The sequence below is a fragment of the Lepidochelys kempii genome, chromosome 7 (genome assembly GCF_965140265.1).
Source record: "Lepidochelys kempii isolate rLepKem1 chromosome 7, rLepKem1.hap2, whole genome shotgun sequence".
Taxonomy (NCBI): domain Eukaryota; kingdom Metazoa; phylum Chordata; order Testudines; family Cheloniidae; genus Lepidochelys; species Lepidochelys kempii.
In genome coordinates, this window is record NC_133262.1 from 1,178,115 (window position 1) to 1,191,688 (window position 13,574).

The 13,574-nt window shown below is 60.6% G+C and overlaps 1 protein-coding gene across 1 annotated transcript; it reads right to left on the minus strand.

The window, feature by feature from the left end:
• Positions 1-370: 370 nt before the first annotated feature.
• On the minus strand, positions 371-12,535 carry LOC140914011 (uncharacterized). The gene is made up of 5 exons (XM_073350834.1): positions 12,333-12,535; positions 6,191-6,576; positions 5,200-5,360; positions 4,529-4,661; positions 371-2,726 (listed from the first exon to the last, which is right to left on the minus strand). Exons 1-5 carry the CDS (start codon positions 12,493-12,495, stop codon positions 2,532-2,534), a joined length of 1,038 nt encoding a protein of 345 aa, XP_073206935.1. The 5' UTR covers positions 12,496-12,535; the 3' UTR covers positions 371-2,531.
• Between the last annotated feature and the right edge of the window lie 1,039 nt (positions 12,536-13,574).

Sequence of the window (13,574 nt, forward strand, 5' to 3'; positions counted from 1 at the left end):
CAGCGTTGGCAACACGACTGCCCTACATGGGACACAAACCAGGAGCACTGTCAGCTCCCCGCGGGGTGAGCTGGACTACACCAGTCTTCTCGAGCTGTCAAAGCTCCAGCTAGACGATACTGGAGATGCTCGTCCTTCAGCCTGGGGGTCTGCCCACCTGCCACACTGAGCTACGAGCGAGCAACACGGCTGCTGGAAGCTAGATCGAGTCCCAAAAGTAGGTCTCTCTGGGGCTAGACCTAGGCTTGGACAAACTGTATTTTATAATCTATAGATGTCACTGGGTATTTTAAGGAGTTTTTACCCATTTAGATTGTCCCCATTGCAGGAGATTATGGAGGAGGGCAGACAGGAATTAATGCCAGTAGACTTTGAGATTCACAAAGGTAAAGCTTTATAACCATTACAACAGTGTCAACAGCCCATCAAAATACAAAGTAAACAGCTTTAGATCAAATTAAGTTCTCAAGCAGCAGTGTCCTGACTCCGCCGGACCATCATCGACAGATAGATACAAACTGATGGGAAAATCTGTCCATAAGAATCGGTTTATCGCCATTTACCAATACAGTCAGGTCCTGCCAAGCCTAGCTACCCCTCGGGTTTGTGTGGGGAGAGGTCTCTGCCAACAGAACCTACACTTTACCCTTGCGATGGCGCTGCAGGGTCTCACCAATTGCCTGGCTGTGCTAGCAGCCAAGGCATCCGGGTGCGCGGCTAGACTTTGGCTCTCAGGAAGGTAAGGCTATTGTTCGAGCCTTTGAAGCTTCGGTTCACTTTCATCCCCGCACAAAGGTGGGGCCTCTGGATCTCTGATACAACACTCCACAAAGACAACTGCTCTTCTGCCAGAGACCCTGCTTACCAGTGTAACCTGGCATGCCCTTTCATCGGGTTATATTGGATGCAGCTGTGGGGCTGGGCATGGATGCCCTGCTTCCATTTTAACACAATGGGCACTAGAGCCATTCTGGCTCAGGGCATTCAAGGTGGTTTACCGCAAAGAAAGGTAGAGCATGCCCTCAGGGCTCTCCTATGCCCCCTCCAATGGCCCAGATGGGGGCCTGGGACACTCACCTTGAGTTCCGTCTTCTCCAAAGTCGGACTCTGCAGGAGGTGGGGCCCTGCCCCAGCGTGCTGAAGCCGAGTGCTCCTTGGGCAGTGTTTACACTCCACAGAACAGTGCTCCACCACCACACCATGGATTCTGGATTGCAGGGCCACTGCAGCTCATGAGCCCAGAGGTGGGAACATGCAGAAGGCATCCTGAACTCACCCACTGGAAAATCTCCTTCATCAACACCCTCTAATGGGCACCGAGCTGGATGGGGTTTTGTAACCAGATTTTTAATCTGGCTAAGATCAAGTGTAACTTTTCCCATGACTCTAAAGAGCACTTCACAAGTGTGAGTGAGCTTGACTAGCATTTCTAACAGGGATGTAACAGAGAATCTCTCACCACATCCCCCTTCAGCCCCAGGAGCTGCTGTAGCTCCAAGTGGAACAGCACACACACACGGTTTTACTCTGGCCTCTGCATCTCCTCAGAGGTGTTGTCTTTGCCAGACCAGCTGGAGGGGCTTTGCACGGTTCTGTGCCGAAGCAGATTGGAACACAGGTTCCACACAAGTGGTGGAGCACAGGGGAGCAGTCAGAGCCGGGGAATAGTAGACGCACCCAAGATCACCCAGCAGGTCAGAGACAGGACTAGAATGAAGGTCACCAAGTCCCCATCCAGTGCCCTGTCACTGTCTTCATCTCCGCATCAAAGTCTTATTAGCAACATTCCCATAAGCGGTGCTGCTCCCTCTGCACCGGGGATGGGGGGGAGAGAATGGGGACCCAAGGGGCAGGAGTCTCCCTTCAGAAGCGACGGAGAGCATTACCCCGTTACTTGTAGGCCTGCTGTGAGCTGCCCCGCAGCCAGGTCTGAGTGAAGAGAGCCCTGCTGTCCAGGGGTGACGTTACAGGCACACTGGTATTCCAACGAAATACGCCTGTACAATGCGAGACACGTCGCGCAATAAGGAAAACACGGTAGGGGATTATGACGACTATTTGTACTGCAGCACAGCTAGAGCGCCAACCCTACTGTACAGACAGAACAGAGAGATGGTCCCTTCCACACAGAGCCACGGTGGATCCGACACCCATCACCCGCAGGAGCACTGCCCCAGCCAGGCATCTCGAGAGGCACGATCAAAAACCCCAAACCCCACCAAGAGTGGAGGAAGTGCTGCTGTGACGGGCGCGGCTGGAAGCGGCTGCCTCCTGCAGGGCATCAGGCAGACACCTGCGTTTCTGAAGGGTGTCTGGAGCTTCCTGCCTCCAGCTCAGAAGCACACGCCAGGCTGGAAGAAGGGGAGGCCAGCTAAAAGCAAGTGCATTGGTTCCACTGGGATGTGGGTGGGATGGGGTCAGTGGCCCTGTCTAGGAATCAAACTGCAGACAGCAGCAAACTGGGAGCAGCCCACGGGGGAACTGGCCAAGGCCCTCACATCCCGCCCCGAGCTGCTAGGTCCGGAGTGACTTCACTCTGTGTCACACAGCTGGCTCTCGGCACTGGCCAGGTAGCGCTCATAGTTCTCCTCGCATCTTCTCACGCAGCGGAGGAAATAGCTCTCATCAGCAATGGCCTCCAGGAGATTGGTCTGCACCAGGCAGACATCATACAGCTCTGAGGTGGGAGCCAGCCTGGTGCAGCTGCCTCCTCTCTCTGAAAACACCTGCAAGAGGGAAAAGAGAAGAAGGGATGGTGAAGCTGAGGCTTTTACTCCATCCCTGAGCAGTGGCACATGTGAGGGGCCGGAGAACAGCAGGACAGGAGGTGCCAGGGCCACCCTCTGCACAAGTGCACTGCCAGGAGATGAAGAGCAGATGTCCTGGAGAGGGTTCGTTTTTTAAGTCGGGTTCTTTCAATCCTCCTCTCCACTTGTAAGGTGAAGTGCGTGGATCTGCTCCAGAGCTGGGAGGGTGGCAGAGGCAGAAAGCTGCCACCCCTCCTCCGTTATGGTATCAACAAAAGATCAGGTTTCTCTACCCCCCTTTCCTGCCTCCCTCCCCACCGCTCTGCACCAGTCTCCCACGGCAGGAACTGGCTACCCAAACCACAACGCTGAGCCGTTCCCAAGGGAGGGCAAAGCACAAAACATAGGTAGAAGAAAGCTGTACTTCAGAGTAGTTACACCAGGAAAGTGCGGCCAAGAACAGCCCCTCCTTTAGCTGATCAGGCTGTTGCATGGCCCCAGCCCCGGAGTGCCTGAGTAGCTCACAGCCCCTAGTGGATTTACCATCCCAGCACCATGACATGGATCAGGACCACTGGGGCCCGGGCACAGAGAGGGTAAGCGACTGGACCCTGGTCGCACAGGAAGGCTGTTCCCCACACGCACAGCTGGGCTCCCTGGCTGTCTGAGGTATAGCTGGTGCTTTCACCGACAGAAACAAGTTCTTACTTCAGGGGGCATCGCAGGGCTGGTACAGTTAGCGGAGAGCAAGCTGGAGTCTAGTCTGACTCCCGCATCAGCAGCCAGCAGAGCGCTGACAACAGAATGCCCAGCCGAGCCTGTGGCTAGAACGCCCTCTCTCTGACCCACAGACCAACAAGCCTGTCTGGAGTCAGAGAACGGGCAGCTGCCTGAGTCATCTCTACAGCATTGCTCTTTAAAAAAATGGGGCCTCGGTTCTGGGTGGCGAAGGGACAGGTTCCCTGCAGGCAAATGGGGCTCAAGCGGACATTCAGCAAATGAGTTGGGTGAACCTGGCTTCCTGGCAGCAGACAATCAGGGAGAAGCTGCCTGCAGGCAGGAGATTCCTGCTCCACTAAGTGCCTTCAACATTGTTTCTCTGAAAACAACCTCCTCCGGCTAAGGGCTCTCCTGGGGCCAATAACAGTCCGTATCACGAACAAGACAGCAAATAGTCAAGAGAGACTTTCATGCTGGTGAAAAGTCCAATTAACCTTTTTTGCCCTGCCACCCCTCTGCTGCTAGCCCCTCCCGATGGTCTGCCACGCTCCCTCCCACAGCACCTCAGCAAAGGAGACAGGCTCCTCTGCTGTGCTGGGAAGGACAGGCTGCTATTCGAACCCAAACAGTGCCACAATAGCGAGTGACAGGCCAGGCACATTCCTGTCTCTATAAATATTCTTTGCGCTCCAGTGTGAAAACTGCCCTTTAAATCCAGCAGCGTGAACGAGCTTCAGCCTCGCTCAGAGGGAGGCTGGCTGGCAACTGGGTCCCAGCAGGGAGTAAGAGTGACTCATGCCAGCGGAGGACAGAGATTGTCATGCAGCAAGTGCAGGAAAAAACACTTCCTGTTTCGTGCCAACAAATGAGTTCATTCTAATCTTCAGCAGATGCACGGATTGTTCCCTCCGAGTCCAGCCTCCTGGCCCCCAGTTCCACCCTGCTGCACTCCTTGGGGACTGTCTAGGGCAGAGGAGTCCAGCAAACCACCCTCTCCAGCAAGGGGGCCTGGCAATCCCCGCCAGGGGCCTGAAAGCCCAGTGCAAGGCAGGGCTGAGTACCTGGGGACAAATGATGGTGTTTGAATCGTCCAGTCGAATGTTGTCATCGATGCAGATGTGGTGCACACTCGAGTCGTATGGGTCAATCCAAAGGGGCTTCCCACCCTGGGAGGAGAACTGATTTCTGGCCCACCTGAAATACAGCAAATGGGAAAACAGGTGCCCTTAAGGGAGCTGACTCCCTGCAACACAGAGCCTGGACCCAGTCAGACTGTCTTCAGGGGCTCAAGACAATCCAAACCCGGGAGACTTTGAGTGGGTTTGGATAACATCTTCCCCTGCAGTGACAGGAAATGGGGCAAGGAGGAAATAGTTGTTCTCTCTCTCAAGCTCTGGGGCAAGCCATCAGGGATTCTGCCCTCACTCCTAGCCAGGGTGAGTCACCAATTGGAGGGAGTTCAGAGACAAGCAAGAGGGACAGGAGGAAATGGGCTTACAAGGAAAGAAGCTAGCTCTGTTCGACTTGGCTAAATAAAGATTGTGCCACAGGCAGCCAGGACAGCAGACCAGCCGACCCGTGGGCCTGAGCCCCAGGGAGCAAGGGGAATTCCTGAGGGTAACACATGGGGGCTGACTCACAAGGATGAGACATGGGTTGGCAGGGAGAGTGGAACTATGCAAGGAGTGGGAAAGAAGCTCAAGTCACGTCCCAGGCCCCGCTTAGGTCTCACCAGTCAAAGTGGTCTTGGAAGCCACCCAAGCCTTGCAGGGAGCTGAAACAGCTATACAGCTTCCTCCCATCGTCCCTGGTGGAAATGTGCTCTGGACCCCGGCTCAGCACCACCTCGCGCCGACTGCAGCGTATTCGGCCCGCAGTCAGCTCCACCGGGAGCTGCAATGTCATTGGGAGAAGACAGGATGGACAGTTTGCAACACGGATAACACAGTGACAACCGCTACCTCCCCAAACAGCCTCCAGTGCCAGAGGCGGCATGAGCAGCATGTTACGGGGAAGGGCAGTTCTCCACAGGGGAGCGAGACATTTGGAACAATCAAAGCCTGAAGAGTTCACCCCCCAGGGGCAATGGAAGCAGATGGGCTGCTGGCTGCATCTGTCAGACTCTCTGACAGAATCCAGCCTCCAGCTTGGAAATCAGCTGTATGCGAAGGACCATTTCTATAAGTTGGTTAACTTCCCACAGCAACAGGTGTGTGCGCCCCACAACTCCATGCCTCAGGAGTATGCACAGGCTCCACAGAACAGCTGGTTTGACCCCTGGGATTTTTAGTCCCACTCACTGCTCTGGGAGGGCGACATCACCATCTATGCTCCAACCAGAAGGTTCCCCTGGCCATACCAGAGGGCACAGGAATCTCTTTACCGAACCTGGCCCACACGGCCAGGTGACCGCCTCCCTCACAGAGACTCCGTGGGGAGCACAAGCACATGGAAATTCACAAGCCTGAGGAGGGATTTGTATAGTGCTCACTTGCTCCCACACTCTCCAGCTAAAAGGCTCTTCTGAGAAGCTGTGCAAATTGCTGCTACCCGAAGGTCAGCATTTTAATAAGGCAGCAGCTCGAGTGGGAGTCTGGTTTATGGAGTACGGGGCTGCCTGGAAAGGCAGCTCAGAGTATGTTCAAAGAAGCTACTGCAGGGAAAAAGAATCCATAAAGATCTCAGCCCTCTGCTTCCGGGGAGGCCCTCCAAGGTGCACCCACCGAGAGGTCTCGCAGGGCAGGGAACTGGGGGTGCTGCCCCTCCAAGGCACAGTGCACTGCATGGAGAATGCGGGGGAGGTCTGTGCCAAAGGTCCTGAAGATGACAGCAAAGCGCCTCCCCTCCTGGTGCAGCGTCTCCAGGAGACGGAAGAAGGCAGGCAGGATCAAGTGATAGTGCTTGGCATGCTCGCCTCTGACAGAGAACACGTCGTGCGGCTGGCCCTGCCACTCCAGGAGCTGCAAGCAGCGTGCGTGCAGACTTCTGAAATGCCGCCCCACCGCCGTGTCAGGGAACGTCGCATCGCGGCCATACTGAGAACAGAAATTGACAGCGCCGGGGCAGGGAGGCAGCAAAGAGGGGGAGTCGCTCAGCCACTGCCACTCACCTGAAACAGACAGCAACAGAAGAGTTGGGACAACCCCCCTAAGAGGGGGCATTTCACACCCACTGCTCTCATGCACAGTGCTAGAGAAAGCCATGCCCTGCAACACAGGCGAGCTACGTGGCTGAGGGAGAAACGGGAGGTCAGAGACTTTGCTGACAGCAGCCCCTCCCCTCTGAAGGGAGACGGGGAGAGGAAGGGAAATCCATTTCCCATAACTATTCCGTTCTCAGCTCCTCCACCAGTAAAGGCCCAGCCCTACCCTGTAGGAACCAGCTCTACTCAAATACAGTCACTCCCATACACGGATCCATTCTCTCTGCTGCTGGGGTGCGAGACCAACAGTGCCCAGCAAGGAGGCACAGAGGTCAATCAATGTGTGACTCAAATTATAACTCACCAAGCGCCTGTCCCCTTGACTGAGTCTTCGCCAAGCACTGCTCTTGCCTTTGCCAAGTTCCCTCTCCAACCACCACCCGATCTTGTTCAGCAGCCCCCTCCTCACACCGCATCACTTGGCCCTTCTGCGACTTCCTGGGCACCAGCACTAGCTACTTCGCTGCTGTCTTCTGCCCTGTCCCCCCTTTCCTTTCTTCCATTGAGATGGCTCTTGGTTCTCTCCATGTTTCATTCTCCCCCCACCTCTTCTGCTCCTCTCTCCCATCTCTCCTCCCTGCTGACCCTCAGCCCTCTCTCTCCTCCAACATCCGCTTCCTCCACTCCTGCCTTGTGCAGCAAAACATCTCTGGCAGAAATCCTGTCACCTGGCTAAATTCCTCTATTATAAGTAAAAAGAAAAGGAGGACTTGTGGCACCTTAGAGACTAACCAATTTATTTGAGCATGAGCTTTCGTGCGCTACAGCTCACTTCATCGGATGCATGCCGTGGAAACTGCATCCGATGAAGTGAGCTGTACCTCATGAAAGCTCATGCTCAAATAAATTGGTTAGTCTCTAAGGTGCCACAAGTACTCCTTTTCTTTTTGTGAATACAGACTAACACGGCTGTTACTCTGAAATCTATTATAAGTGTGATCTCTCTTCTACCATCTTCCTGGCTAAACAGCTCCACTTCTCCAACTTTACTGCATCCCATGCACGCAAACCCAGCGGCCTTTTCACCACCTTTGACTCACCTCAAACCCTCCTCCATTTCTCTCTCTACACCGACCTTGTCAACTTCTTCCCAGAGAAAACAGACTGATGAGAGGACAGTCCTTCTCCCCTCAGCTAGCTTTCCCTTCCCACCACTGTCTCCTTCTCCCATCACAGATGCAAACAAGAAGCAATGGGCTTAAATTGCAGCAAGGGAGGTTTAGGTTGGACATTAGGAAAAACTTCCTACCTGTCAGGGTGGTTAAGCACTGAAATAAATGGCCCAGGGAGGTTGTGGAATCTCCATCACTGGAGATTTTTAAGAGTAGGTGAGACAAACACCTGTCAGGGATGGTCTAGAAGATAATCCTTGGTCCTACTATGAGTGCAGGGGACTGGACTAGATACCTCTCAAGGTCCCTTCCAGTCCTATGATTTTTCATCTGCTCTCCTCCTCTAACCCCATAACTTGCCCCAGCGACCCATCCCCATCCTTAAACCCTCCTTTACTCTTTTCCTCAACCTCTCACTTGCACCCCTCATAGTACAAGCATGCTCGTCTCTCCCATCATTAAAAACCTAACCCTGGACTCCCCCTTGCCTCTCTAACTACTGCCCCATCTCCTTCCTTCCTTCCTCCTGTTTGCCAGAAGCCGGGAATGGGCGACAGGAGATGAATCACTTGATGATTCCCTGTTTTGTTCACTTCCTCTGGGGCACCTGGCATTGGCCACTGTCAGCAGACAGGACACTGGGCTGGATGGACCTTTGGTCTGACCCAGTCTGGCTGTTCTTATGTTCTTCACTCTACACTCATTGAGCATACTGTCTACAATTGCTATCGCTCCAATCCCATCCTCGACCCCCTGCAGTCCAGCTTCTGCCTCTTGTATTCCATGGAAACTGCTCATGCCAAGGTGTCTAATGTCCTCTCCCTAGCCCAGAGGTGGGCAAACTACAGCCCGCGGGCCACATCCGGCCCACAGGACCCTCCTGCCTGGCCCCTGAGCTCCTAGCCGAGGAGGCTAGTCCCCAGCCCCTCCCCTGCTGTTCCCCCTCCCCGCAGCCTCCGCTCACTGTGCCACCAGCGCAATGCTCCGGGCGACCAGACCCGGTCTCTGTGCTGCGCGGCCCGGCGGCCGGACCCTGTGCTGCATGGTGTGTGGCCCAGCCACCGGTACTCCAGGCAGCGCGGTAAGGGGACGGGGGGCTTGGATAGAGGGCAGGGGAGTTCGGGGGGTGGTCAGGGAGCAGGAGTGTGGATATGGGTTGGGGTGATCAGAGGGCAGGGAACAGGGGGGTTGAATGGGGGTAGGGATCCCAGGGGGCAGTCAGGAAGGAAAGCAGGCGGCAGTCAGGGGACAGGGAGTGGGAGGGGGGTGGATAGGGCAGGGGTCCCGAAGGGGAGCTGTCAGGGAACAGGGAGGGTTGGATGGGGCAGGAGTCCCGGGGGGCCCGTCAGGGGGCGAGAAGCAGGAGGGGTCGGATAGAGGGAGGGGGCTGGGCCACACCTGGCTGTTTGGGGAGGCACAGCCTCCCCTAACCGGCCCTCCATACAATTTCCAAAACCCGATGCGGCCCTCAGGCCAAAAGGTTGCCCGTCCCTGGCCTAGCCACACTTCAGAGCCAGGACTCCAGCCTCATCCTCCTGGTTAGCTGCTGTTGGCACCACTCACCATGGTCTTCTTCAAACCTTGCGCTCCCTCAGCTCCCAGGTCTCCGCCCCCAAGTTCTCCTCCTATCTCTTTAATAGTTACATCAGTGCCTCCGGGGGGGTCCTCCTCTCCCCTCCAGCTTTCTGTTAGGGTTCTGTCCTGGGTCCCTTTCTCTTCTTCCTCTGTACCTTATCTCGAGCTAATCTCGTGTGCAAAACCAAATTCAACTCCCATTTCTGTGCTGAGTCACAAGATCTACTGCACACCCCTCTCCTGTCAAAATGACAATCTCTACCTGTCTCTGACCTCTCTTCAGGGATATCTTGCACACAGCTCAAGATCAACATGGCAACATGGCTCAAATAAAGCTCTTAATCTTCTCCCCCAAACTCTCCCTGCTCTCTCATTTTTCAGTCATGTGGACAAGACACTTGTCTTTGACTTGGACCTCTCCCTAGCTCCTCACCTCCAGGCTCTGTTTATACCTTGCTGCATTTTTTTGCATCCTATCCATCCACACAGCTCAAACTCTCCTCCAATCTCTCATCTCAATTTCTGCACCATTCTGCTCTCTAGCCTTGGAAAATGCAATCTTGCCCTGCTCACATCCATTCATAATGTTGATGCAAAGATAATTTTCCTAATATGTTGCTTTGACCATGTCACTTCTTCACCCCCCTTTGCACTCCTCCTCTGGCTCCTCTTTCTCTATCCCATCAAACATAAGCCATGTGCCTTCGCTTACAAGTCCCTTCATGGCCTACCCCCACCCTACCTCGTTGAAAAGGAGGGATTTGGGCCTGTGTTATACAGGCGTTCAGACGAGAGGACCATAGCGGTCCCTTCAGGCTATGGAGTGCAGGAAATGTGACTGTCCTCTCTAGTTCATTATTAAGAGGTTGACTCTGGTCCCGATCAGTCCACGCTGCCAGCCTCCGTTGCCCCTTCTGACATTTTCAAACAAGCACCTGTGTGCTTTCTCCAAGACCCCCTCACGCTGAGGCAGCGCTCCCCTCCACACCTACAAAGCTTCCTCCTCCTCCTCCAAAACCCTCCTTCGCCATCGCTCCCAGAAAGGCCTGGACAAGGGTCAGGCAGCTGGTGTGCTGAGCCCCGGCCTGGCACGCTGCCCCACCCCCCTCGCTGAGCTGAGCCCCGGCCGGGCACCGACCCACCCCCCGCTGAGCCCCAGCCTGGCACCGACCCGACCCACCCCCCCCTCACTGAGCCCCGGCCTGGTACCGACCCGCCCCGCCCCCCCCGGCACAGACCCGCCCCCCCCTCACTGAGCCCCAGCCTGGCACCGACCCACCCCCCGCTGAGCTGAGCCCCGGCCGGGCACCGACCCACCCCCCGCTGAGCCCCAGCCTGGCACCGACCCGACCCACCCCCCCCTCACTGAGCCCCGGCCTGGTACCGACCCGCCCCGCCACAGACCCGCCCCCCCCTCACTGAGCCCCAGCCTGGCACCGACCCACCCCCCCCCGGCACCAACCCGACCCACCCCCCCCTCACTGAGCCCCGGCCTGGCACGCTGCCCCACCCCCCTCGCTGAGCTGAGCCCCGGCCGGGCACTGACCCACCCCCCGCTGAGCCCCGGCCTTGCCCCGACCCGACCCACCCCCCCCTCACTGAGCCCCAGCCTGACCCCGACCCACCCCCCGCTGAGCCCCAGCCCCGACCCGACCCGCCCCCCCCGGCACCAACCCGCCCCACACCCCCCCCTCACTGAGCCCTGGCCTGGCACGCTGCCCCACCCCCCTCGCTGAGCTGAGCCCCGGCCGGGCACTGACCCACCCCCCGCTGAGCCCCGGCCTTGCCCCGACCCGACCCACCCCCCCCTCACTGAGCCCCGGCCTGGCACCGACCCGACCCACCCCCCCCTCACTGAGCCCCGACCCCCCCCCGCTGAGCCCCAGCCTGGCACCGACCCGACCCGCCCCCCCCGGCACCAACCCGCCCCACCCCCCCCAACTGAGCACCGGCCTGGCCCCGACCCGACCCCCCCCCCCCTCACTGAGCCCCGGCCTGGCACCGACCCGACCCACCCCCCCCTCACTGAGCCCCTACCCCCCCCCCGCTGAGCCCCAGCCTGGCACCGACCCGACCCGCCCCCCCCGGCACCAACCCGCCCCACCCCCCCGTCACTGAGCCCCTACCCCCCCCCGCTGAGCCCCAGCCTGGCACCGACCCGACCCGCCCCCCCCGGCACCAACCCGCCCCACCCCCCCCACTGAGCCCCGGCCTGGCCCCGACCCGACCCACCCCCCCCTCACTGAGCCCCTACCCCCCCCCCGCTGAGCCCCAGCCTGGCACCGACCCGCCCCCCCCTCACTGAGCCCCGGCCTGGCACCGACCCGACCCACCCCCCCTCACTGAGCCCCTACGCCCCCCCCCGCTGAGCCCCAGCCTGGCACCGACCCGCCCCCCCCTCACTGAGCCCCGGCCTGGCCCCGACCCACCCCCCCCTCACTGAGCCCCTACGCCCCCCCCCGCTGAGCCCCAGCCTGGCACCGACCCGCCCCGCCCCCCCCGGCACCGACCCGCCCCCCCCTCACTGAGCCCCGGCCTGACCCCGACCCGCCCCGCCCCCCCCGGCACCGACCCGCCCCCCCCCGCTGAGCCCCAGCCTGGCACCGACCCGCCCCCCCCTCACTGAGCCCCGGCCTGGCACCGACCCGACCCACCCCCCCCTCACTGAGCCCCCCCCCCGCTGAGCCCCAGCCTGGCACCGACCCGACCCGCCCCCCCGGCACCAACCCGCCCCACCCCCCCCACTGAGCCCCGGCCGGGCACCGACCCTACCCCCCCCCCCCCTCACTGAGCCCCGGCCTGACCCCGACCCGCCCCGCCCCCCCCGGCACCGACCCGCCCCCCCCTCACTGAGCCCCGGCCTGACCCCGACCCGACCCGCCCCCCCCCGCACCGACCCGCCCCCCCCCGCTGAGCCCCGGCCTGGCCCCCCTCGCCGGGCCCCGCCCGAGCAGCCCGAAGGCGCCGGCCCCTCACCCCGCGGGCCGGGCGCGCCCCAGGCCGCGCCGCCCAGGAAGCCGCCCAGCGCCGCGCCGGGGCCCTGGCCCGCGGCCGAGTCCAGCACCGCCAGCGTGTTGTTCACGTCCACGTGCAGCACCAGCTTCCGGCGGCCCCGCCGGGCAGCGCGCGCCGCGCTCATGGGCCGGCCGTTCCCCGGCAACCGCCCAGCGGCGCCCGCTTCCGCTTCCGCTTCCGCCTCCGCCTCCGCGCCGGCCACCATAGAGAGCCCGGGCGCCGTTTCCGGCCGCCGCCTAGACTGTCCCCGCTCGTCTGCACTGGGTGCTGCCACGTGCAGCGCCCCCTGCGGGCCCTCCGCGGCCTCCTTTCACTCGCCTCCGAAATCGCTGGGGGCGGAGCCGCCCCGCCCAGCGCCCCGCCCCCTCCCCCCAGGCACCGCCCCCTTCCCCCCCAGGCACCGCCCCCTTCCCCCCCAGGCTGCCCCGGGGCTGGGGTGGGGGGACAGCGAGGGGGACTCCCCCCAGCCCTCTCCCATCGGCAGCAGCAAGCTCTGAGGGAGGGGTCCCCCCGGCCCCCCAGGCTGCTGCTCAGGAGTCGCCTGCCGGGGTGGGGGGCCGCCCTGCGCCCCCTCCCCGCCTCCCTCTGCAGGGGCAGCCGCCCAGGGCCCGGGGCGGGCAGGGACGCCCGGGGGAGGAGACGCTTGGTGGGGGGCCGCGAAGGAGAGACCCGGCCCTGAACGTTGGCGGAGCCCCCGGGCCCTGAATTTGCTGGAGCCCGGGCACCACGGGCCGTGCAACTCGCCGCCCCGGTCCAGGGGGCCGCCCAGGCGCTGCCGAGAGCTCACCTCGGGGGGCCTCCCGCGGCACAGGCCGTGACACCGCGCCCAGCCTCCGGTCCCCGGCGGGGATCCGGGTGAGCTGAGCCCCGGCTCGGACTCTGACCCGAGCTAGCAGGGCCGTCCCGAGCCCTTTGGGTGCCCTACACAGCCCCCCGGGCCTCCCCCCGCCCCAGGGCCTGGGGGGCAGGAGCTGTGGGGGGGCACTTTGGGGGCCCCAGAGTGGCCCGGGAGATTAGCTGGGGGGTGGGAGCAGCCCGCTCTGCTTCCCCCAGCCCCGCCCCAACCCCAGCCCCCCCGCACTCCCCAGCAGCGACGGGAAGCGGAGCAGCCTGGCTCCAGCCCGCTCCGCTCCGCTTCCCGCGGCTGCCAGGGAGTGCGAGGTTGCTGGGGGAAGAGGTGGGCTGGGGGTGGAGTGGCGGGGA